Source organism: Phoenix dactylifera, chromosome 6 (assembly GCF_051530095.1).
Source record: "Phoenix dactylifera cultivar Ajwa chromosome 6, Ajwa_hap1_PhDact_Kaust_v1.1, whole genome shotgun sequence".
In the NCBI taxonomy this organism is placed as follows: Eukaryota; Viridiplantae; Streptophyta; class Magnoliopsida; order Arecales; family Arecaceae; genus Phoenix; species Phoenix dactylifera.
The window spans coordinates 37,480,529-37,507,378 of NC_143195.1; the positions used below are offsets into that span (position 1 = coordinate 37,480,529).

The 26,850-nt window shown below is 37.1% G+C and overlaps 2 protein-coding genes across 6 annotated transcripts; both read left to right on the top strand.

The window, feature by feature from the left end:
- Positions 1 to 1,277: 1,277 nt before the first annotated feature.
- Positions 1,278 to 10,170, top strand: LOC120103709 (protein PHOSPHATE STARVATION RESPONSE 2-like). Of its 4 annotated transcripts, none has more exons than XM_039121389.3 (8): positions 1,278 to 1,559; positions 2,752 to 3,472; positions 3,969 to 4,179; positions 4,258 to 4,334; positions 4,450 to 4,489; positions 4,709 to 4,766; positions 6,382 to 6,451; positions 9,443 to 10,170. In XM_039121389.3, exons 2-8 carry the CDS (start codon positions 2,864 to 2,866, stop codon positions 9,815 to 9,817), a joined length of 1,440 nt encoding a protein of 479 aa, XP_038977317.3. In that variant the 5' UTR covers positions 1,278 to 1,559; positions 2,752 to 2,863; the 3' UTR covers positions 9,818 to 10,170. The 4 variants fall into 4 exon arrangements, with proteins under 4 accessions (XP_038977317.3, XP_088580194.2, XP_038977318.3 ...); XM_088724068.2 differs by lacking the exon at positions 1,278 to 1,559 and adding an exon at positions 1,674 to 1,853; XM_039121390.3 differs by lacking the exon at positions 1,278 to 1,559 and adding an exon at positions 1,870 to 1,894.
- A 1,382-nt stretch (positions 10,171 to 11,552) lies between these two features.
- On the top strand, positions 11,553 to 25,968 carry PEX12 (peroxin-12). 2 transcript variants are annotated; one of them, XM_008786943.5, is made up of 10 exons: positions 11,553 to 12,070; positions 12,925 to 13,030; positions 15,885 to 16,033; positions 18,363 to 18,615; positions 20,068 to 20,177; positions 20,673 to 20,747; positions 20,885 to 20,971; positions 23,800 to 23,886; positions 25,248 to 25,385; positions 25,488 to 25,968. In XM_008786943.5, the coding sequence occupies exons 1-10, from the start codon at positions 11,963 to 11,965 to the stop codon at positions 25,557 to 25,559; spliced, it is 1,185 nt and encodes a 394-aa protein (XP_008785165.3). In that variant the 5' UTR covers positions 11,553 to 11,962; the 3' UTR covers positions 25,560 to 25,968. The 2 variants fall into 2 exon arrangements, with proteins under 2 accessions (XP_008785165.3, XP_088580196.1); XM_088724070.2 differs by having other exon boundaries at positions 11,658 to 12,070; positions 18,384 to 18,615.
- The last annotated feature ends 882 nt before the right edge of the window (positions 25,969 to 26,850 follow it).

The following is a 26,850-nucleotide window of genomic DNA, read 5'->3' on the forward strand; positions in this document are numbered from 1 at the left end:
GTGCAGCAAGTGTAATAGGTCTAAACTAAGATGGGCTCAACCATTGAAATTTTGAGTTCCACTTAAATTGCCACTGATGAAATTTGCAATGTAGCCCAACGCAGTTGCCAAACTATTTTATAATCCAACAATAACCGGTCTACAAGCCTATTGCGTCACGGATTAATTAAGCAAACTAAAAAAATTTTGACCGGAACACGAGCTTAATCGATTCTGGCTGAGAGAACGTACCATGAACGAAATCAAAGTACAAAAATAAAGTCAAAGTATCATAGAATTTCTAGTTTGCTTCTTCTGTCTTCTTTTTTTTTTTTTTTTTTATTACGTCCCCTCCTTCCACGAAACGGAGTAATTGAACGGATAAAAGCTAAAAAGCAGGCATGTCGTAAAGCGAGAAGGAATTGATGGCCCGAGGACTCTTGCGGGGCTTCAAGGGCCAGGTGGGTGGTGGCAGGAGTAAAAGCGTCGCCACGTTCGCTTCCGTACGCGACTTAGCCGAGCCGAGCCGAGCCGAGCCGAGCCGAGTCTGATTCGCTCCCTCTATGGCTCAATGGCCCTTTATTTGTACACTAACTTAATTTTAAATATGTTTTTCTTGCGAAGTGCAAGCGGGTGACATCGAGTTTCGTGTAAAAAGATATTTTATACCTGCAAATAAATTTTATCTTGTATGAATTACTTATTTAATGTATATATTGTTCATACATTAAATAGCTTCTGGGCGAGCAAAGAAATAACTCTTGCAGCATATTACCGGGACTCCCTTCAAAAAAAAAAAAAAACAAAATAAAAAGCCAGACAGATACTAGATGCAGACCATCTTTTTCTCAAGAAAGATTCGGCTACGGTGATCTTTCAGAGTCGGAGACGCATAAGCGAGGATAGCCGTTGTTCTATAACATTTGCATATTTTTAAAAAAGTATGGTTCCCACCAAACCATGCATGTTTATAGAGAGACAAACGGTGCCGTCGACTGAATTGCGTCCTTTACAACTCACCACTCTAGCTTCGTGTAGATGGATTGCGGTTTAGTGTCGAAGCTTTTATGTAGTTTTTTATTTTCTAATTTTGTTAACTGCATTCACATATATCTTATGCGTGAACGATCATTGCAAAAAAAAAAAAAAAAAATCAGAGGCAAGACACCGTTAGGTAGTTATTATGAGTTATTTACTAAATAAAGTGAATGACGTAAGCAATACCAAGTTTGGAGAATGTTTTAGGGAAAAAAAGAATCTCTTAAGTTTGGTAAGATAGCTACCTATGTAAACAAATTGGCTGATATTTTAGTCTTTTAAGTTTTGGGGTGGTTTTGGCGGATGTAAATAGGAAAAACTATGGGGGAGACTTGCAAATTCTTAACCGACTTTTTTTTTTTGTTTTTTCCCAATCGGTTGGCTTGGCTGCGGAGATGGGAATTCGAGCCTCGTCCCACTAGGAATATTTCGTCGCCTCCTCGCCCTCGCGGCAGCCTAGCAAAAGCCGCCTCTTCTCCCTCTCTTCCTTCGCCATCATCGCCTCCGCTTGTTAAAATTCGCTCCCGTCTTCCCCTCGCGAGGTAAGAATTCCGTGAACCCTTCCCGATTTGGGCTTTCGATTCGCCTTTTTTACACGGCTTTCTTCGCCTTTTTATGGATTCGATCGTGGTCGGGGTGGCCTTTTGGAGGCCCTTAGCTTTTTGGATAAGAATCCGTGAAAAACCTACCTCGATGTTGGCTTCTTTTCTTTTCCCTCGCTTGGAGCCGGTAGTAATCGAAGAAACATCTCGTTCTTTCCGTTGTTTTTTGATGGTTGGAACCTGTAGGATATAAAGGAGTCGTTTTGATTGATTTGGAGGTCGACTTCGCGCATGGTATGTGTTGTTGCAGGCTTTTCTCTGGCTGGCTTTTGGTGGTAATCGACTTGGATTAGAGTTTTTCTTTTCTCTCTCTCTCTCTCTCTCTCTCTCTCTCTCTCTCTCTCTCTGAATATATGGACGGAATTTGAGGGTGTTAACTAACGAATCTCGGTTTCAGTCGTACACTGTTGTTTTTGTATCATGCTAATAGTGGTGGATTCTAGGTAGTAGAAAGTCTTTATCTCTTCATCTTTTGTTATCATTGTTATTATTAATTTTTTTTTCAAAACGAGGGAACTGATAATTCCCTGGTTGCATGGGCTTAAACTGCGGGACCAATAGTGAATCTTTCTAGGTTTCACAGCAAGCTCCTTTCCTTCCCAAAGTTGCTTCTGGGCGGGCATCTGACACCAATTTAGAGGGTTTGTGTCAGTTCAATGGCCTGCCATATTACATTTTCGCACTTCAGTGGATCCTGCCTTCATAGATAAAGCAAACCCCATAGAGATAACTATGGCAGATTGATCATGGTAATTATCATCGTCTGTAAAGTATGATGTGTTGAATAGGGTAGATCCTTTAGTTTGCTAGTTGTTAGACTTCTTCCTAGTCCACCTGTTGCAACTAATGAGATTATTTTGTACTTCCATAACCTTTCTTCTTGGTGGAGTACTGTCAAACTTAGTCATCATGGAATTGTTTAAGTGTTTTGAAAGTAGATGTATAGGGTGGTTCTTTATCAGGTTGTGATGCATCTTGTCTATATCTTTAATCTTCTTATTCTTGTAAACTGTAATGGTGGTGCCAATCAAACACAGAATCATTTTATCTATATCTTTGCTTTCATTGTTTTTGCCAACTTCATCTTTTAGTAGAGACCTAATGTATCTTCATCTTTTTTTTCCCGGCATAGTTTTCAAGGAGCAAAAGCTGCTCAGCTAAAATGAAAAAATAAAAGCAAAGTGGCTCAAGAATATTTTTCTTAAGAACAGAGATTTCAGAAGATATTCTACATATGGAAAGGTATGGAAACACGCCCAGTGAAGAATTTTAAGGTGAAACAGTTTTGCGGTAGTGGAAATTCCGAAGTTATGTCATCATCTCTACCTGTGCTACCTGCTCCCTTGGAAGAGAAGTTTCCGAAACTGCCAGATTCCCAACAGGTTTCGATGGAGAGGGAGCTAAGAAGCACTCCACTTATCCCCCTTCGTACTCCTTTTGTCTCCAACAGTGCAGTTGTTGGACCTTTATACTCATCAGCTTCAGGGTTCTCATCAGATCTTCATTTCTCTTCTATGGCACCTAATGAGAGGCACCACAATGGTGCTTCGTTTGTTTCTCAATCACCAAATGTTGGAATACCTTTTCCTTCAACTCCCTCACATTCAGGGTCATTCTGTCCCGCAGCAAGTAATCACCCCAGAGAATCCGCTGATGTGTCCTGGTGTCCAGAACCAATTCAGGGCATGCTTGATTATTCAGATAATATAACTGCTGGTAACAATCAGATCCAGAGCAGTTGCGATGTGGCCTCGGATGACCTTGCTAAGCAAAATGAGTGGTGGACAGATTTAATGAATGATGATTGGAAGGATATTCTTAATGAAACAAGTGCTTCTGAATGTCAGACAAAGGTATTATGTTCAATAAACTGGAATTTCTAAGCATTCTACATTCCTGATATTGTCCAAGAATTTTATTAGATCTCATTTGTTTGTTCTACTATAAGATGGCTATCACTTTGTGGCTTGTTATATGTTAGAAGTCTTACAGACTGCAGACTCCCAAAGTCTTACAGAACGCAAACTCTTCTCATTGATTATTGATACTCATATGAGTCCTTGGTTGCCATGATTTGAATGTTTAAATGAAAATGGTAATTTATGGATTTATGACGATTAAGGATAATTAATTTGTGTAATTCTTCAAGCTATTGAACTTCCATAAGACGTTACAATATCTTATGATTCAATGAATTAGGTTGTTAATCATTGGCATTTTTGGTGGCAGTCAAATTCAGAAATTGATAGCTGTTCTTTCAGATGATTTATATTATTAACTTTTGTAGTAGTTCAATTGTTTGGTCATGTGCTTTGCCAATCATCTTCTCATTCCTTTGTTGTCATATAGTCTGTGGAACCAGCAACCCAAGCATCCCCAAGTATATCAGTTCACCAGCTGCAAATCCATCAATCTGTTCCATCTCACTCAGGAGAGCTTTGTGCAGTCTCTAATTCCTCCCCTGCTGCCATTGCTGCTGCAGCCAAACCACGTATGAGGTGGACTCCAGAGCTGCATGAATGCTTTGTAGATGCTGTGAACCAGCTTGGTGGTAGTGAAAGTAGGTTACACTCTACCTTGAGATTCATTTTTTCCTCAACATATATCTCATGACTTGAAACTGTTTTTATGCCTTCAGAGGCTACCCCCAAAGGTGTGCTGAAACTCATGAAAGTGGAAAGTTTGACCATATACCATGTGAAAAGCCATCTGCAGGTCTATACTTTCATTTTCTTCACATATACAACACTTAATGCATGCCATTTATTTTTTTTCCTTTCTTAATAAGATCTCTCTCTGTCTATATATATATATATATGTTGCTTTACAGAAATACAGGACAGCTCGGTATAGGCCAGACTCATCAGAAGGTTAGTCATGCATATACTAGTTCATTTTATGGATTTATATTTCTGCTGCTCCTCCATACCTTCCTTTTTAAACCTTGTCTCCTTCTCCTTCTGCTTCTCTCTTGTAGTATTTATGCCCTACAAAAATGCAGCAACTTTATCTGTAAGTGAAAGTAACACTGTGCGGAAGACACTAGTGTGACATTTTTCCAATATTGTTGGTTGCTTTGATGAATGCAGGGGCATCACAAAAAAAGGTCACCCCACAAGAGGAAGTCTCATCTCTTGACTTGAAGACGTGAGTGAGCCATTATTTTAAAAAGAACACTTGTAACTGTATATTTCTAATTGGAATTTATAGCTAATATGCGCTGCCTTGTTGGAAGAAAAGTAATCAAGCTGCAACAGCATATATGTCAAAAAAAATATGGAATGCTTATATGCTTTTTTTTCTTATGATAATAGCTATAGAGACTTTTCTTTCTGAACCTTATGGCCTTTGAGAAACTGGAAGGATTATTTTACTCATTTGTGTTGATGCAACAGTCTGATAATTAAAACACTTACTTCCAGAGTCACAAAGTTAATGAGTGAGAGCAGTCTCATAATATGCAGAAATGGGTTGACTTTGTTAGAATGTTGGGTTATAAAAAAGAAGTAAAATTCATGTGTTAATTGTTTATTGCCAAGAAATGGGCATTGCTATTAAGGGAACAAGAACCAGCAAATTGTGCTTTCTAAGCTTGCTGGTTGCTGGTTTGACTTTGTTTGATTTACTAAAATAATCCTGAAAAACTTTTGTTTATTTGCTCCGCTACCTGGATATGTGCATAAGATGCATGCATGCATGCTTGCATAATGCTTTTTCTAAGCATTCGAGCATGTGTCTGTATTTTGAGATGTGGTATTTGCATGTTTTTTATATGTTACTCTAAGGTTCTATGTTTCTCTTACTGGCTACTTTATGTATTTTGTCCTACGCAGTGTTGCAGAAGAATTTGCACCACTTTATTATTGTGTTTTCAAACATGGCCCCAAACACTGACCCATTTTGCTGCCAGGTTAAGGGGTTTTCGGTTTGACCAGGGGTGAACCACTGTTTGGAAATATCTTTTTTGATTAATGAATTATAGATGCACTACCACTTTTGGTTAATTCATTTCCTTTATTTATTCTCTCAAAATAACTTTCTCTTTAAGGCATTATTTAGGAAAAGAGAATTAAGAGGTATGCCTATATTGAAATTTTGTGTATTAATAGAATGGAGCCTTATGGCCTGCAGGGTTTCAAATATATTGATGAAAACACCAAAAATTAGAGAGGACACAGAAATTGGCAAGTCTGTGACTGGATGCTTGAATATATCAATGGTAAACCTGTAAATATGGATACAGCCTGCACTATTCTGTTGGAATAGTTTGACATATCTTTTGTGAAGCCATAAACACACTATCTTTAAAGGATAAACTCTTGTATGGTAGACTTCTAGAGAATATGGAAAAGTGTCAGCTTATAGTGAAGAGGGTTTAATTCATCAGTGACACCCACTATTCAGCTATCCCTCTTTGGTTTCTCTTATGTAGAAGTAGAGATCTAACTGCCCTACATAAACTGTGCTGGGACTTGGATTAAACATGCCCTCAATAATATTTTATTTAAATATTCAGTTCAAATGCTTTTGTTCTTGTTTTGTTAGATGCAGATCTCATTTAGGTCATTTTATTGTTTCTGTTTTTTCCTTTTTTTTCCCTTTGTTTTCTTCTGTTATATTCCTGTGACAGCTAATATCTGTTGTTAACAGTATCAAAAGTTTAGTGCCTTATCTTTTCGTTCCAGGCAATGCTAAAATGTTAAAAGGCTTGTTTAGTCTTCACTAAGTTAGTGTTTAATCTTGCTTTTCATTTCAATGACAGGAGTATTGATCTCACTGAAGCGTTACGACTCCAGATGGAGGTTCAGAAACGACTGCACGAACAGCTTGAGGTATGCTTTCTGGTTGAGTTTTGACATTAAATTATTTCACCTTTTGTTGCATATTCTATATTAATTTTTGGATTTCAGACTCCAGAAAACTAATTTCGTAGAAAATGAATAAAATAATAAAAAACGAAAGGCCTATTATTAGCTTGAGTTATCCTACACTACTGCTGTGCACATGCAATGCACATGAGGAAGGCATGGATGATTGTGGTTACATGAAAGAAAGCTTTGATGGTTGCAATTTCACTCTAGCAGGAGATGAGATGATTAGAGTGTATTTTCATTAAACGAGGGGGTATTATAGAAGCCCAGATGGACATCTAGCAATTCTTGAGCATGAATAGAGGTCCATAGCCATGCATGAAGGTTCAACAGCTTGTGTTAGAATAGTAAAGCCTATTATTAGCATGAGTTATCCCATACTACTGCTGTGCACATGTGATGCACGTGAGGAAGTTATGGATGATTGTGGTTTCATGGAAGAAAGCATTGATGGTTACAATTTCACTTTGGCAAGAGATGAGATAATTAGAGTGTATTTTAATTAAACAAGGGGGTATTATAGAAGCCTGGATGGACATCTATCATTGCTTGAGCATGAATAGAGAGGGTCATATGAATAGAGAGGATCATAGCCATGGGTGAAGGTTCATGTAGCTTCGGATATTATCTTTTCATTGAAGCATTGAAATGCGTTGGCATTTTCAGTTTCTTTTACATATTAGCATGCCCATAAAGTTTGTCTGTATTTGCCCAAATACAACTTCCTTTGTCATTATATATGGTATGTGCTTGTTGTGTACAGAGTATTTTTTTTCATGGAACTCATTTCTATGAAATTTTAGGAAGAATAGGTTTTTAACATAAGTAGCAGTAAAAGTTCTTTCTCCATATTTTGGTTTACAAATATCATTTTTAAGACTATAATTATGTGTTCTTGGAGTTTGGCAAATTTTTCTCGAGATCTGTTTGTATATTTGCACTGAATGGACAGACATTTTAGCTCGACCTACCTTTTGGGGCTGTACCAGGCAATTAATTTAGGTCCATGGGGTGAGGCCTATGAGCCTAATCAGAATTTGGGCAGGCCTGGGTTTAGTCATATTTGACTTGGCCTGTCCTGAGTCAGCCCGTATATATTTAAACATTAGTATGTAAATATTATAGTTAACCGAATCCCCATGCCAAGCCCTAACTTGGTCAGCTTTCCCTTAGTACAGCAGTCTCCTTTCCTCTTAACCCTCTCTCAACCTCTAACTGGATTGCCCTCAAGTATTCATCATTGGACATCAGGCCTCCCTTTTCTTCCCATCTGTCCTTTTTCTCTCTCTTCAATGCTGCCACCGGATGCCGGACCAAAACTGTCCTTTAGGAGAATGACAGCCTCCTCCAACCTCCCATACTTTCTTACGCATGTCTCTGTTACCGGACTCCTCTGTCTCTGTGCCCAGCACCTTGCCATTCTTCATCACCTCCTTCACCAACACATTCTCCAGCACCCCACAGTGAGGGATTGTTATACGATCTAGGGTCATGGATGACGGGCGATCAGGTCATGACAGCCTAGTGCTGGGCTTTCATTTTTCAGTTAAATCAGGCTTGGGCTCTAATGGTTAGTCCTAGGACCGAGTGCCCAGGTCCATCATTGAATTATCTGAGAACTTATCTAATTGCTAGACATGTCATATGTTGTCATCATCCTTTCTGTTGGCAAGATTTTGAGCACGTATATGAATATGTACTTGCATGCTCAAAACACTTTTTTGTGTGTTTGTTCATATCGGAGTATAAAGATTAAGTTGTCAATTGTGTCAATAGGATTTTACTGAACCATTCTGAGTAATTTGTTGGTGTGTTGATTTCTCAGGAGCTTCGATTTTCTCTAACAGAAGCATCCTCATGCATGTTTTTTAAAACCAAATTTTGCAGAATCACATACAGTGCATGCATTGTTTAACTAAGATGTATGATTTTTACCTTATGGTTGCACCCCGGTTACTGGTGTATTTTGGGTGGATTGGCATGAACTTGAGATATAAGTTAATTATACATTAATATATGCTTACTTTGTTTTTCAGTAATTAAAGTTGCTTTCTGTTTTGCTTTGGAAAAAAAAGATATTTCGTCATTTTATCTATCTTTTACTTGAATTGTCATCCATTGAGTGTTACATCCGCATGGTTGAGTTAATTTAAATGATCCATCTCTGTTCATTGCTATATTCATGTTGGTTCTGAAACAAATGATCAAAACATAGGATCAGGCCTACTTTTTTTTTTCTTTTAATTTTTTTTAAAGCAATATGGGTGGTAATGTGCCACCACCAGGGTTTGGAAAAAACGACAACATTTTTGAGCAATAGGGATCGGGCAAGTATTATTAATAATCTTTGTGATAAACAGAAGCAAGCATGAAGACCCTCCATGTCTGCATGTAATTATTTTAGAGTTCTTAGCGTGGTACCCCCTTCTTTTCCGTCTTTTCTCAGTAAGCCAGACTCTTTACACCATACAGTGATACAAGCAACACATAGAAGGGTCTACAAGGTCTTGGGGAACATGGATCAAGGCATTATGTGTCTGTGTTGTGCTGGCTTGTCCCACTGGTACACTTGTCATGCATTGGTACAGCCGCATGCCAACTGCTGGCATGTAGCCTATATTGTGACAGTATTTCCCAATGTATAGTGTGTGGATCAGCATTTTAAACAATGCTGGGAAAGTCATCCATCCAAGCCTCTTCTCAATGTTGTTTGTCCTGTTGTTAGCCAACCAATCAATGGGTTGCTTTTGGTTCACCCTGAAACTATGCAGGCGGTGAGAGATTCCAATGGGGTCCCACGCTCAGGTGCTAAACTTAAAAGAGTGACAGCGTTCATTCCCAACCCATTCTGTTCCCAACCCTTTCTGTTCCTGCCGGGACATTGTGTCAAGAGCACCTGTTTAATACCAACTGCAGACAATTGTTTGATCCTATACTCTCTTCTTTCCACAGATTCAGAGAAATCTGCAGTTGAGAATTGAAGAACAAGGGAGGTACCTTCAGATGATGTTTGAGAAGCAGTCGGGCATCAGCAATCTCCAGGCTCCTTCCTCACTGGAAGAACCATTAACTGTATCATCTGACCAAACACATTCTGCTGCCAAAATCGAACTCCCAGGGAAGGGTCGAGATGAATCAGGAACTGACCCTAATGGTGCAAAAATGTCAGAAGGCTCAAGGCAGGTGGGTGACAAACAGAAGACGCTTGAAGCTGAATCCTGCAATGAGATGGAAGCTAATATTGTTAGTGGGTCTCACTCCCCATCCTGCAAGCGTGCACGAGGCCCTGATGGGGAGTCCTTAACTCCCATGTCTGCATTAGATTAGCAGATTTTTAGTCTTGTATGTTGACTGGTGAAATGGGAACTGTCATTGTAATGAGAATGCCGATATTGAGTGGAAAGCTAATTTAAGGTCAGAAGCCACTCTGACTCTTTCAGGAGGCTGCAGATGGTGATTGCTTGTACTGTTGGTGAGCAATGACTTGTTTTCTATTTATTTCAGTCAATAATGAGGTTATTGGGTGTAAAGATTTGGCTATGTGTCTTTCATTAAGTTGAAGTGTTTTGGAAAACTGTCAAGGAAGAAATGCTGTACTTGAAAGAAAGGATCATATACTCTTATAACAATCTTTTAGCTTTAATATTCAAAAATTTCTGCTTTAAGAGTGTTTTCAATAACTTTAGTGAACTATTACAGCAAAATACATTGCAGTTTAGGGACTGTAGATCACGAAAAATATAAAATTATAAGATATCAGATCAGTATCTGCTAGTTATGTGCTGCAAGTTGCACCTGTTACTAAATGCCATATGAAAGCCGTCATGGATCCTTCCTCCAGTAATGCTGTTCATTCTGAATGTTCTTGAATCATGTAATGAAATAAGGTTTGTATAGAATGTGTTGTTTTGGTCGCTAGTTTGTCTTGTATTCGAGCAAATTTCTGATGATTTAAGGTGGATTCTCAATTGATATGAAATGAATCTATTATCAATACTGTTGGTCTAACACGTGCTGTAGCAAGGTTATGAAGCATTGAGCAGTATGGGATGGGATTCATGATGTTTGTTTTTTTCAATATGGTTTCTAATTTTACAAGGAGGAAGCAAGTAAATATGATTATTGTTTGCGATGGTCATAATAGGGGCAGCAGTGATGGGGGTGGTGGCAACCGGCTGACTGGGAAAACAAACTACCTGTGAACAGAAATTCTCCTGGTATTTTATGTTGTGAAAAGTTACTGACTAGATATCTTCTAATTTAGATTACTATTAGTTTTCTTTGGTTCATCATCTCTTAATAACAAGTTTGATCGGAGAGTTACCGGTCATTAATCATTTCGATCAGATATTGCAGGTCCTAATATTAGATGCATGAAAAAAAATCATAGCAAATTATATTTTAGTCCTCCAAATTTGGCAAATATTTTTAAATGATCCTTATAATTTTAAATTTTTTTAACTAGGTCTCTTGATTTTTCAAGTATGATTTAATGTAGCCCGTCTGGCGATTTCGGCCAATTTCTGGCACATTAGCATACGGGTGATAGTATGGTATAACGATTGTAAGTTTTTTTTTTCTAATGTAGTATATGCATGATGATATGACATCTAACATATTCTATGGTAGAATTTTTCGTTCATAAAGGTCTAATCGTCAAATATCACATCATCACTCATATGCTATATTATCATTTATTTGCTACATTATCAAAAGCAAGAATATTCTACTGTTATATTACATCATCATTCGTATGTTGATATTGGTGCTAGCAAGGAAAAAAACGAACTTTTTGATACTAGTAGAAATTGGTCGGAATCGGCCGGAGAGGCTATATCGAGAAACTTAATGAGAATTTTTGAACTGTAAATAAGAATTATATAAAAATATTGATAAAATTACCTAAAAATTTACATTCTCGGAAGTTCTATCTGGAGGAGGTGCTCTGTGTCTTTCATTTTTGAAATAGAAAATACTAACGCAACCAGATAAGTATTGATCTTTTTCTTTTTTAATTTTTGACAAAATCTAACTTGATGCAAGCGGCTACAAAACAAAACCCTTCGTTTATGTAGCAAGACTATAGAGCGACGTGATTTACATTACCAAAAAAAAGGGACATGATCTGTTATTTTTCAATCCACGGTATTCCAGGACTTGAAACCTTGATCTGAAACCCTGCGCGCTTTCCCTCGCGGTTGGACTGGTCCACCAGCTGAGCGGTGGACCTGATCCGACCAGCGCTACATAGCGAGTCTTTCTCTCGCTGCGACGTGTAATATACGGCTCCCATCGCCGGTGGGAAAAGAAAGGAAATGACGGCAATCATGGTCACGCTGAAAATTTCACGGAAGTAGAAAAGGATCCCCAGAAATTAGAAACAGTTCTTTCCCAGTTTCACACCTCTCTCTCTCCGTGGATTCGAAGAAAGAACCGAAACCCTAACCCTAATCTTTGATCGAGGAGGAGGAGATGCTGTTCCAAGTGGGAGGGCAGGGGACGCGGCCGACCTTCTTCGAGATGGCGGCCGCGCAGCAGCTCCCAGCCAGCCTCAGGGCCGCCCTCACCTACTCCCTCGGGGTAATCCCCTCTCCCCTTCTCCCCTTTTTCTTCGATTCTTGTTCGCGTTTTTTCTTTGTTTCAGTTGAAGCTAGGTTTTGGTCCCTTCATGACGTACCTCAACATGATGCCGACCCAACATCCATAATCCCTTGGTTGAAATCTTCACTCCTTTTGTATTTGCCGTTAAATTTACAACATTCCTCTTTTATGCCGTTTAAATATCAGTCATCATCTCACCTTTACGTTGGAATTCAGTTGCTTAATCGCCCATTTATACCTAATTTAACTTTCCCTTCCTATTCTGCTCATTTTGATGTCAACTGACCAAATTCCTTTTACCTTCTTCATCGTGAGGTCCATTTGTTAGGATCTTGTTGCAGAGCATCCCTTGTCCTGGTGTTGAATCAGATGTATGATACTTGTTTCATTCCATAAAACATTTACGCAGGGTCGATTCTGTTAGCACCATAAGATTCGTTATAAAGTTTGACACTGATGGTAATTGGATAAATTATGGTGCATATATTCATTAATCACTGGCAGTAATATAGAGATCATTCGCACAAAATTTAGTGGATAATGCATCCTTGCAAGCTATCCTATTGTCAATTAGACAGATTTTGGCAATGTATTACGCTGCTGTCACTATAAAGTGATGCTTCCTGGGATGTGACAAGTCTTCTGCTATAGCTCATGATGCATTTATCTTCTCCTCTACATGTTAAATTTTGCTATTCCTAATTTCTGTTTTGAGTTACATGATCAATTAATTATGGAACTTCATGTGCTCTGGACTCATTTTGTTTTTTCAGATGCCGCTTGCAGTACCTATGCAGGACAATGCCAATTGACATTCCCTGTTATGGTTGCAGGTGTTTGCCTTGAGAAGGCCATTCCTTCACAAGGTGTTAGATTATGATGATGAATTCTTTGCCTTGTTGATGATGGTGCTTGAAAGTCACAGTTTACGAACCACAGGTTCTCTTGATTATGTTGTCTATAACTTCATTTTGTTTTTTCTGAATTCACATATGTCAAGCGGTTATTTTCTTTTATGATGAAATTAGAGATTGCAATATCCGGAATCAAGTTAAATACAAGTGCTTTCCCCCTTTTTCTGAGTTTATCACAAGGATATGCAATTCTTATCAAAATCAAGCTTCTCTCAAGTTGTGTCACTATTATAACTGTTGTATTGGCAGGACTAGCCATTTTATTAACAGAATACTTGTACTTAGGGTGCTGCACCTGCTTCTGAAACCTGTTTCCATGGACACTTCATATGTGCTTCCTTATACCTGTTTTGTTTTGTGGGAGATCCACTTTGGAATTCCAATGCCCTCTCTGGCTTCTGGGAACAAGGACCATCTCAGCATGTTCGCTGACTTCTTTGTTCCTCATATTTTACTCTTAGTGATGTTTTGAGTTGCTTTATGGAATTGAAACTTTTGAATTGGTAAACTTTTTAAAGCAAATCATGGCTGTTTTTTTTTCAGTTCAAATCCTATTCTTGCTTCTACTATGTTTGTTTTATTAGCTCGCTTGCTAGGGTGGTCACTTTTAGACTGTACGAATATATTAGATGGATTGCGGCCATTTGGCAAAACAAGCTTGAAGCTTGTTTGGTTAGCTACTGCCAATTGCTCATACATCTTCATCTGAATATCCACTACCTGAATTTAATTGTTAGGATCAGAAACTTTAGAATTTTATAGTGATTAAAACCACCATGCTAAACAGGTTTGAGAACTTGACAACTTCGTATTGTTTAAATCGCAAACTTCTCTCGAACCTTGGAAAAGAAATCTGTCAAGTTCTAGACACCCAAATACTTCCAATTTTTCCACTTCAAATCCTAGAGTTGTAGTTTATGGAATATTTGAACAAAAGACCAAAAAACTTGAAACAACTTGCTCATATATTTAATTAGGCTCTATGTTAGTTTCATTTGGAGCTTTGAAACCTAAAGGTTTCAATCTTGGTTTGCAGTTTCTGTTGAGACATAGAATCTTGTTATTCATATTATTTGATGCTTGAACTTATCTATGCTTCCGCTTGAAGTTTGAATACAGTTAAGATCTGCTGTATCTGCATCCTTTTCATTTCAAATTTCGGACAATAGTTATAGTCCCAACCTGGCTTTTCCTTTTAATTAATATAATCGGAAAGCATGTTTCCTCAAGTGTAGGAAAACGATGTTATCCAATATTAAAATATTCAGAGCACCATCGTTAAAAAAAATAAAGCAAAAAATGCAGTATTTATAATCATAGACAACGGTAAGGACATTTGCCATTCACTAAGCCTATAGAAAGTTGGCAGTTCTGTTTCTGTGTTCTATTCTGATATCTGTTGCTGACAAAAATAAATTGTACAAGAGAATGAAATCTTATGGCAGTTCTTTTAAAGATGGTAAGCGGTGCATTCTTATTAATAAATTCTTTTGGTGAAGTGCAATCAGAAAGTAGGCAGAAATATGCGTGAGTGCAATCATTGAATATGTTCTAACAACATGCATTGAAGTTGCAAACCTGATACGTGTTCAGCGGATAAACCATGCTGGAATTTATTTTCAACCCTATAGGTTGTATTGTGAATAGAATTGGGAGTGGTTTAAACGTGTTATAACTTCTAATCCAAAAACCAAACCTTCTCAATATATGATAGAGCAAATGATAAATTTCTTTGGTTCTCCTGTTTGAAAGTGGCCTAGGGTATATGAGTGAGAGGGGTGGCAGGAGCGGGTCAAGAATAATTTGACGCCACGATTTAACTACCCTTGTGTATATGAAATCAACTTGTAAGTGTAGAGTGAGGTTGGTGTGATTGATGTTTTGTAAAACTAGGAATGACAGTGAGGAAGAAGGATCTTATAGAAGGGATAGGAGTTACTTTGGTTAAGGAAAAAATGATGGAGAAAAAAATTGAGATTGTATGGGCATGTGACACAAAGACCTAAGGAGGCTTTAGTAAGGAGAGGTGCTCGAAATATGTTTAAGGACCTAGAAAGTGGAGAGAAAGACTTGCTTATGATCAGTCCATCTGCTTGTGCTAACATATATGTTCTCTGCTGGTTTGAAGTAGATGTTATTTGTTTCTACTACTGTAATGTAGAAAAATTGAAAAAGTGTTGAATCTATTGGGTGTACAAATTTATTTCAGAATTTTCTTTTTTTTTTAAATTTTATGATCCAGATGTGATGTACTCTAGTTCCCTAACCCTATGTTGTTTTATGGCATGGTGTACTCTTATAGAATGGAACTAAGGAAAAAGAAAAAATTGAGAGAGTATTCACGAAATAGAATTTGAATCTGTGGAGGTAATCAGAAAGATCCACATGTTCTTTCTTTTTAAATATATACTGATCATTATGTACAAAGCCTCTCCATAGATTAATATCAATTTATAGCCAGTTGGGGTGAAGCTTTTCTGAAGAATATGATAATACGAAATTAAATCCATGTCACTTTTCTGGAATTACAATCCTTTGTGCTTGTTTTATAATGCTGTTAAGTCATCTGCAACAGTCTGCCACAGTTGACACTTTTTAAGCTGTTGTTCACTTTTCCTAAAGTATATACAGTGGTAGCTTTTCAATTCTTCCTTTGGATTGCATGCTTCTAAATTTGGCTGAATGGATCATATTATTATTTTGCATCATAAAACAGATTTAGAACGCATGGATATATATTTTCAATGTTCTGCAAGGAGATGTTTGGCTTTACTAATTGCGGGGTTTCATTATGTAGGAATTAAATTTGTATATTTCCAGTTGAAGGATTGTCAGGTCTGCTATTGGGTAACACATGTTTTCGATACATTCTGTTTCAGATGCTTCTTTTTCGGAGTCCTTGTATGGTCTACGAAGGAGAGCAGTGAAGATTATCCACAAAAAACATTCTTCTAATATGGAATCAAATGATAAAATCCATCACTCGGGATTAGAGAAGCACCAAAAAGTTGCCTCAGTTGCATTTCTGGTATTAGATTCTGCTTTCAGCTACTCAACTGCACTCTTTGTTGATAATTTCTTTATACACTTCCCTACATTGATATTATTGTTGCTATCCCATTGATACTGGCCAAACCATAGTTTTTGCTATGTTTTCGTTTTTTTAAGATTTTAAATTCTCTAGTCCTAGATTTCACTTGGCAAAGAAGATATATTTTACTTTGTCAGCTTTCCAGGACAACTACCATGTTTCTAAGAGCTGCAATAGTGCTATTAATTTTGTTTCCAAGAAAAAGGAAGTAAATACTTCCATTAAACAAATATGCTTCTCGATATGTGCACATCAAATTTTGACATAAAAATCTAACTTAAAGTTACCTTATGATTTGCCTAAACATCCTATTGAAAATAACATGAAAAGAGAAATTTAGAGGTAGGTAATCATCCTTGGCACAACCTAGATTTTATAGCTCTTCATAAGGACCGCATAGGAAAGACTTTCTTTTATATGTGATAAAGAATTAGTGAGTTTTTTGGTGTCTAATAGTAGATTGTGTTGATGATTTTTCGGAATTGGATAGGAAAAAGTTTCTGAAATAATATGGTGAAGGATGTGCCTAATGATATGTTTGTTAAAATGAAAAATACAAGTTAATTATCCTAAAATGGATTGGATGCAACATATATGATCATCACAGTGATACTAAAGATTCTACATGTTAGAAAAAATTACATGGCTTATATTTCCTAATGTGAAAATTTTATTCAAGTAATACCTTTAAGTCAAATGCTTTGTATATAATCTTTCAAGACATGCTTACAAGACCAAATCAATAATATTATTTCCGTAGTGATATTGAAAAGACCACTATAACCACATGATGAAAGAATTGCCTAGACTGTATTCTCTAAGATCAAAGATATGTAGTTGAATTCTTTCCTAAAATGGAATTAAATGCATTGTATATAATCTTCAAAACAATATTGGGATTCAGTGAATATAATATGAAAGATTCACTTAGATTATATTTTCTACAATGATGAATGTCGGGGGTGAATGGCTGCTGGCTCAATTGTCCTAAACACAAGATGAAAAAGAAAAAAAAGGCTAATTGCTTATGTATGAGGCCTTGGTCCAGGCATTGGAAGAGTTCAGGCCGAGCATAGGTTATCTTGGGCAGCTTCGAGTTGCGCTGCCTTGGATGAAGGTGTCAGCACTTGGCCGGGCTCTATTACTGGGCTAGTCCTGACTATTGATAACCCTAGATAAATGTTTAAGTTTGAGAGTATTTAAACCTCACATTTTTATAATTGATTAACTTGTGGCATCAAGGAAGGAGAAAAAAAAGAGCACAATAGAATTTATCACAACCCCTTGTGGACCATCACTCATGAGGTTTAATGTCTCATAACTTGCATAACCCATTGCTGAGGGAAACCCAAACCCCTACACAGGCATGTAGGCAAAGCATTTGCATAGACAATGGAGTGTCCATGTATGTGTGCGTGCGTGTACACATAGACTCACATGGGATGGTTATGATACACATAAGCATGGAAATAGGACTTTACATTGCCGAATTCAATGATGGAGTTTGCAAAATAAAAAACAAAACTGTTAAACATGATGTACAATCCCTAAAATGCTTATAAACAGAAGAATCATATGTCATGGACCCTTATGCATCTAGTGGCCCTCAAACTCAGAGATAATGAATTTTCCCTAAAATTAAAATATCATATCAGGCCATTACAACTATTAACTTGGAACTACTTGATGCACACAGATGGGTCTCCAGAATATATGCTTTTCATCTATTGACATTTGAGACCTTCTAGATCCTGTCCAACAGTTTAAAGTTTAAACTTTCATTCTGCAAATGCTGTCATTGAATATGGTCATGGGTGTAAAGTCCTCTCTTTCCCTCCTGTATGTGTGTTCATGTGTGCATGTGTGCGCTTTATTGGGTGTTCAGGTATGCGTTGATGTATAGCTGATACTTGACCTGATAAATTTTTTGGGTCCTGTTCTGTGATCTGAACCTGACCTGCTAACTCTTTGTGTTCATTTTAACCTGCTCCCTGAACTCTTCCTTGCTATTTCTATTCCCTGTTATTTAAATCACATTCTTTTACTGATATGTTGATAAAATTGCTGAAAAATGCTGTATGATTAGTTATAATTCACTCAAGTTTGTTGAAGTTCTTAGTTATCTCATTTAATTTTCTGTCAGTTTGGGTTAGATGGTAGGGGAAAAAGCTTCTAGCATTTGAGCATTAGTAATGTTTTAATGTTTTATTGAAACTTGCAAACAACCTTCAAAGTTACACACTGTCATTTGACTAATTCATTGTAGGTCATTTTGCCTTATATAAAGTCAAAGCTTCATTATATTTACAACAAAGAAAGGGAAGCAAGGCTTCAAGCAAGTCTTTGGGGTCATGATGATGCAAGATTTGATGACACAGGCTTCGTCCTAGATCAAGGAGAGAGCTCTCATTCACAAATTGAAGCTTCAAGTGTCGAAGGATCACGCATGACACACCTAAAAAAGAGAATTATGGAAATTATAGCTTGTTGCTACCCCTGGATTCATGCGACCAATGAGGGTAGGTAATTTGCTTTATGGTGATATCATCTACAAATTTGTCCATTCAGATATATCTGTACCTTATGAACATTTGATCATGTGATCTACCTGGTCAAACTACATTTAGTTCTTGCTTGAAACATACTATGGATGTTTATTTAGATGATCTAGGTGTAAGTGTTGACCTGCTGGTTAATGTACTTGGGCAAAATTTTCTTCAAGTTTGAAGACTTAAAACTAGAGTCATACAACCATGCTTAATAATTGAATCTGAATGTGTTAACATTGTGCAGAATTATTGCTATATAATGCTTGCTTGATAGATCATTTACTATGTCAGAATGTTTGTAAAAACTTAGATTAAGAGAGTTCTTAAAAACCAATTCTATGTGTTCAAGATTTCTGCTAGATATGTCAGTTGTGCAAATGGGTGGAAAGTGGAAACAGTTATCCTGAATCCCTTTGTTGAAGCTTGTGTCTTGGAAATCTGTTATTTTGGTACTTTGCTTGGTTAAAATTGTTCTGTGAACTTCCAAGTCTGATTATATATATGTTAATTTCTTGTGTTTAATTTTGTCTGGATTTATTTTTTACTTTTTCTTATTTGAATACAAATTATAGAAGGTCAACTAATTTGAGGTTTATCAGTCTGTTTGCTTTTTAATGTCATTTTTTTGTCTTGATTTTTTTTTCTAAAATTCTTATAAAATTTTTTCTGGTCACCTGAGAATGATTGCAACATCCAATATGAGCTTGTTTCTTTTTATAATGGTTTTGCAGCCTTGAAATTTAGGGCTGTAAATCATAATTAAAATATTTTGATTAAATATATCGTCCTTTCTTTAACGTAACAAACCTCTGATAGATTAAAATAAATATTGATTGAAACATATTTGTGTAACAAGCATCTGATTAAAATATGTTGTCCTTTCTTTAATGTAGGTAATACTATTAGGCAGCCACCTTTCATTCGGGAATAAAATAAGCGTCAGAGATCTTGACAAGTCCTTCTCCATATCTTGATTTCTTTGTTGCGATCTAATGACTGTAGAAGCTTACTGGCAAATAACAAGGCTTCTTTGTTGGCCTGGATCTGTTCTGATGCTATTAGATTTTCCATTATTTAGCTTTGTGGACCTTCGCAGTCTTGCTTTTCCTATTGAAAGGCCAACTGTAGTAATATATTAAAGTTTTATAGTTAAATTATCAATTGTTTTCCTATACCAGTACTATGGCTAAAGTGGATCTGGATATTATATATTTTCTGAATGATTATGAATAAAATTTTCTTATGCCTTTTTATAGCCGCCTACTGAATATGTAGTACCTAGCTCTCAGAAGCAACTGTGTGCCATATTGAGCTTCCTGTCAAAACGAAATGTCATTGAACTGGATTTTTCAGCCCTTTCTCTGTGTGTTGAATAATGATTCTATCATTCTATATTCTCAGTAGCTTATTTGTTCTTTGCAGGATTATCATTTGCTTACCAACTATTGTATCTGCTGGATGCTACTGGCTTCTATAGTCCAGATCTACATGCACTTGGGATTCATGTATGTCGGGCAACAGGACAAGAACTGGTGCGATAGCTTTCACAATTGCTACTTCATTTCTCTTTTGAATTCAGTCACCTTGATTAAATGCTAGGAGCCTAGGGCATTGATGTGCTGCTGGGCATATATACGTATCCGTACATATATATACATAGATACATATGTATATATACGCATACATACATATGTAACATTCTTACGCATACACTTGTTTTAAAAGGCTAAAGCTTTTACTCTATTTTATTGTTGCTGCTGTAACTCTTTTTTGCTTGTTGAAATTTTATATGCGTATGCTACGCATGGATTACTTTATATTATAATCTCTTCAGCTACTTTTTTTAAGTGGAAAATGTTGGTTCTTGAATGTTACTTGTCGGTGGTTTCTGTTTATACTATCTTATAAGAATGAAGCATTACTAGAAAACTTGCGCAACATGAGGTTCAATGTATGTTAAGATTGGAGCATTATGCCTTATCTAATTATCTCAAACTTTTTTTTTAAAAAAATAAATGTCAAGGTAGATGGATTCCTCTTCTAGAATTTCAAGGATCAGAAGTCGCGAACTTGAAAGACTAAGGGGCCCTCTGTGGTTGAAGGTATATCATTTCTATCTTCAAAAATATCTGATTGTAATCATTTTTATGCATCGGTAGTGTTTGAGGTCGATATACTGTCTGAGATCTTTTCCCCTGTAGTTACAAAATTTGTTTCCTGGCATGTCTGATTTGTACAGGCAGTTCAGAGAGTTCTGCTTAGCTGTGTATACACAACATTAGATTATGCACAAACTGGTCTAATTGCTGCAGTATTCTTTTTCAAGGTGAGCAGACCTTACCTACTTTTGAAATTCTAAATGTAATTTGCATGGGGGCATCTTAATTCACTCAAATATACACATCTTTTCCTTTCTCTGGTAATTTTAGAGGTTTGTTATAATCGGCCTGTAGTTGCTTTATCTGTTTATCATACAGTGATTTTTTTTCCCAGAATATTAATCATCCTTATATTATATCTTGAGTATTTTATGCATTATTCAAAATTCTTCTGTTTTTTTTATGTTAAAAAAATAGTCGGGAACATTGCATTAATAGCCATTCCCATTCTCATATTTGTAGAAATGGCCAATTTTATTTCCTTTCGCAGGATCAGCTGTTTTCTATTTCTTTGACTGAATTGCCCCTGGCCTGATCAACAAAGAACAATGTGCATTCAATAATCAGATTTTTGCACTCTCAAATATATGCATCAGTTTAAAGTATGCACCCTCGAGGTGCATATACTGATCTATATTTTGTATCGATGAATGAAAGTGTGCTCTAGTTAGTCTAAATGTATGAATCACATTTATTATGCCTCAACTTGTCTAAAGTGTGTGTATTTTCCTGGACTGTCTTATGTATTTATCAATTGCATTGGATAATGTAAATGTGAAAGAATCAACTAGTCATTTTAGATTTTCTTTTTCCTTGAGTAAAATGGAGATCTGAAGTTCACCTGAGTAATAGGGTAAGAAAGAATATGAAGATCCCTCAAAAGAAGGGAGAAAAGAGTAGGGACCTAAATTCTAAGACTGTTACAGCTCTCAAGACATTTTCTCAACTATCAGCATTTTTCCTATCAGATAGAGACGTCCTCTCAGATAATAAGTGTAGAGAGTGCTGAAATACTCTATCCACTGAAGAGAGACCTTGCTTGAGAAAATTCTGCTATTCCTTTCCTTCCGTAGACACCAACATAGAGCAAAGACAGCCTGATCTCAGCCTCTCTAAGGTTATGCGGAACTTCTTTCTTCGCCATACTGTCCAAAGCTGAAGTAGGGATTTTGGCTTCCCTCGTAGGTTCCAAGTATTTATCGACTTTCTCTAAATGGCACTGGAAAAATGACCGATAGAAATAAATGATGGTTCAATTCCTTTGGGTGGTCAGCAAGGCAGCACCCTCCTTGAAGAGTCCATCCTTTCCTGGCCATAACTTAGTATGTAGCTGTCATTTTAGATGGGGACAACTTGTTAAACATAGTCTGAATGTGTGCACTGCATGGCATGTGCACAAGTCTCCTTGAAACTATGACTCATATAGTCTAGAAGCAACTTGGGCAGGAAAAATTCAAAAATGGCTTATCATGCAAAAAGAAATAAAAATGGCTGTTTCTGCTGAAAATGTGAATGGCTGTTTATGCAAATTACCCAAAATATTATGGTAGTTTTCTGGAAGCATCTGAAAGCAAATTATTTGTAGCAGAAGCAAGCTGCTTTCTATAATTTTTAAATAATTCCATCATGCTCAGTGATTTGATATTGCCACTAATTCCTGGTTTTCATTTGCTTATTTAAATAAGCATTGTACTGATGGAATATCTGCCATTTTGCATTACCATAAAAAGTATTTGCCATTTTACATTATCATAAAATGATTTTGCATGCTATCAACTTTTATTGCCTTCAATGTTCAGATAAAATGGATCCTTTTTTCTGCTGTTAGTTTATTCATATCCTTGCAGTATTCCTTTTTATTAGTTGGTATCATCCTTGAATGCAGAAAGATGCATACGGAAAAAAAAATTTGATTTGAAGCTCATTTGGCATAGCAAGTGTAGTGGAGTCATTGCACACCCTCTGAATGAGATGTCTTATCATGTTTGAAATGTGATGCATGCAGGTTTAGGGATATTAGTTCTTTCATCTTATTTATTTCCTTTATTCTTTTTTATTTTGGCTCCCCCATGTTGCACCTGCTACTTTTGCGTCCTTTCCTTCCATGCAGTTGTTTCATGTATATGGTGTTTTGCCACAAGCATAGTTTGCTGTATGGGCCGGTATTATACCATACTGGATGCACCGTACTGATACCAAATTGGTATGCGGTCTCGTACTGTATCGATACTTGATACGCCTCGCCATCTTATATCGTACTGCTTACCGATATTGTAATAGGATGGCATCGGTATGGGGTCCAGTACCGAGACGACGAACCTTGACCACAAGGATCATTTTGCCATTATTGATTTGGTCACCTTTACATGTTCGTAATATTGATAATATATTCAATTCATTACTTAGAGAATGAACCTTGGCACAATGGTAAGGTTGCTTTATTGTAACTTAGACGTCATGGATTCGAAACATGGAAACAACCTTTCTGCATGCGGAGGTAAGGCTATGTGCATCTGATCCTCTCCTGATTCTGCAATGGCGGGAGCCTCGTACATTGGGCCACTCTTTTTTATCCAATTTATTACCTTATGGTATCTGAAACTTTCGTCCCAATATGGTTTGTCCAAGGTTTATGAATATGATCAACGATAAATACTTATGGGACTACTTTTTGTCACTAATTATAGTTATGCCTTACATTCCCCCACCCCCCCCCCCCCCCCCCCCCCCCCCCCCGAAAAAAAAAAGAAAAAACAATTTTTCCCCTATTCTGATGCATGCCTTCTGAAGATTTTTATGGATTTAAGTATTCAATAATGGGTGAACTTTCTTCTAGCTTCATTCACTTAATGTTAGAAGTAACAAATAACCTGCAGGATGCTTACACGTGTTCTGGATGAGTATCTGTTTAGGTTGTTGTGCATTCTCTCCTTTTCTTCGAATTTCTTCCTGTATCACTTTTTTTCTTGTACATAAAACTTCCCCTTTCATACAGATGATGGAGTGGTGGTACCAATCTGCTGAAGAAAGAATGTCAGCTCCCACTGTGTACCCCCCACCTCCTCCTCCACCGCCCCCAAAGGTGAGCTCCTCGCTACATGGTATCTTAATGATTGCTATAATCTTCTAGATCTATCAATCTTAAACTTTTCTCCCAAAATGGTCTGCATTGTTGTTGAAGTATACGTTTATGTTGAAGTATACATTTCTAACTGCTGTGAGAATGTCATTCTCATTCTCTTTACCTCTTTGCTTGCTGATATGGGCATCTTTGCTTTGCAATTGTTTTATACATGACATCCTTATCCTTGTATTATCTGAGATGTGTTGGATATGGATCCGCATTGTGATATTAGGATACTTGCATGATATTTGTTGACTATGTACATGTACATATATAGATTTAGTCATGTACATATGTGACTTGGGCCGGGCTTGGTTCTCTTTTTGAAACACCTTATTGCATCAGTTCAGTTCTGAGTCTATGGTTCAGGTAACCTGATTTAACCCAAACTGGACCAATATATATTATACAATATTACATATATAATGTTTGTAATAGATTCTTATAGTATAAAGATATGTTATTTCATGGTTTATTATACTATAAACTCATAGTTAATGCTCATCATCTCATTTCATTTCGTAGAATGCATTTTTTTTGTGCCACATTATTTTCAAGATTTAGTTTACTTTTTAGGTTTTTTGTTATATGGTGTTGTGAATAAATTTTTTGTCGGGTTGTGTTGTTCACTAACAATTCTCAATTGATTTTCTTGCATAGACTCAATGTATCATTTTGCTGTTTTTTTTTTTATTTGTTTGGCACCCTGGAAACCCATGGATTTTGGTTGGATTGGTTCAGTTTTGTTCCAACATTGACTGGTTCAACTTTGGTTCGAGAAATCATGAACTTATTGGGATTGGTTATGTTCCGAGTTGACCTGTAACCTGGAACACCTTAACCATGTGCAGCCCTAATGTAGAGCATGTGCCTGTGTTGACCATATCATATGCTGCTGTTGATCAAAATCCCTTATGTGGATGGTCCTAAAATCTTGTTTCACAGTTCTGGCTTAAATGACAATGACCAACATTCTTATTATTAAATTGGCAAGGAAACTGGAATAGAATATCTGAATAGACTGGTTTGGAAGAGTGTTTTCTTGTCAAATTATTTATTCTCATTGGCAAAGTAAAGAATGTGAAGGAATTCTCTGAACCTAGATTCTGCATAAGTTGCTTATCTTTTCCAACCGTGTAATATTCTATTAATGTAAGTTGGTAACCGTAGTTTCCCAAATACTGATAACATTTTTATAGATTCTAGAATGGTTTCCAGATCTTTTTCGGTGAGCTAAAATGATTTCCAGATTAAAGGCTGGAACATAGAGTGCTGTTTTCTCAGTCATGTTTTTTGCTTGCTTGATTGCTTAACCACAGGCTGCCAAAGATGGAATTCCGTTGCCGCCAGACAGGACGTTGTGCCCACTGTGCTCCCAGAAACGGGTTAATCCATCAGTCATTGCTGTTTCTGGTTTTGTTTTCTGCTATGCTTGCGTATTTAAATATGTGTCACAGGCAAGTTCTCATACTTTTAGGAAACAATTCTTCCATCATGAGATGGAATGTCTTTTGCTATGCATCCTGATGATGGTCTAAGCTTTGCTTTTGAAATGACAGTACAAACGGTGCCCTGTCACATTGATGCCTACAACAGTTGAGCATATTAGGAGACTCTTCCATGATTTATAGTTCAAATAACCGAAGCTTTCCAAAATTACAGTGAAGATCGGGCCCGAAATCCAAAGGAAAACCCACTGTTCCTTTGCCAGACATAATGGGAGGATGTAGAATAGTTTCATGCGCACCATTGAATGAAGCGCTCTGTGATGGCAAGCACGTTTTGATCAAAGTTAAATTGATTATTTTTCCTTTACAAGATATGTAATTGTTTTTTTTTTTAAAAAAATTTAAGAGAGCTTGGTGAAGAGTCTGCCTGCCATGAAGAACTCTCTTGGGTCCTTCGGGGTCGCATGGGGCTATCTCTGGTGGTAACCTTCATCCAATTTCCAAATGGTCAAGTTGATAGACCTCTGCATATGAACGATCATGCTGATTATCATCTCTCTCATGAAAGTGTTGAATGTGCTGCCTTTCTCTATTTGTTGAAATAGTTAACCATGTGACGGTTTGTATATTTTGTGGTGCGCCGGGATCATGGGGAGTAACTATAGATTCCAGTTAACCGGTGGTTGATGTGGTGTCTGTCAATTCTGAACTAGTTCAGACTTGTTCCATGCAAATTTTGGAAAGCACGCGGACAAATGTTCCTTCTCTGCCTGTGTCAATGATGCTTCGGTGCTAATCTTGAAAGGCCACTGGATGCGATCCGCGTGGTGCGCTGCAGTAGAACTTTTGCCGCTGGAGGGGAAAAAAAACTGCAAGTTAGTACCATTTGTTTTTTTTTTTCCTTTTTTTTTTTTGGTACAATAGCTGCTCACAACAAATGCGGCCAGATTAGAAAATAATGATTTAGGCATATAAGCGTGATCCGCCTAAAGAAATCCTTCAGAAGAGTGGGTAATAAAGAAAGTAATTCAGTCGACAGCACCGTTTGTCTCTCGCCTCTTTGTATGCATGTAGGGTCAAATACGAGCCACATTCTTTCAAAAGTCTTTTATATAGCGCATCTCCGACTTTTAATTCACTTAGTCATTGTAGTCAAATTTTTTTCAAAAAAAAATACGCACGCTCTTCTATGCAGCTTTGAGCTTGACGCTGACGGCAGCTTGTCAAAAATCTGTCATTCTTCTGCTGTCATTAGTCTGTCGACATCATGATGTTTGATAATAAAATCGGTGCACCACTGCCCCCTTTTTTGTCAACAAAGCCAGAGGTAGAGGGTGGGGGATCTAGTAATCTTGTTGAGGGTGGAGGGTCTTTCGTTGTACAGTCAAGCTTGAGCTGTGCGATGGTCGGTTGCGCTGTTGAAAACGTCATCAAAAGAGAGCCGAAGGAGGTCCCGTTAGTTCTAGGGCGAGTG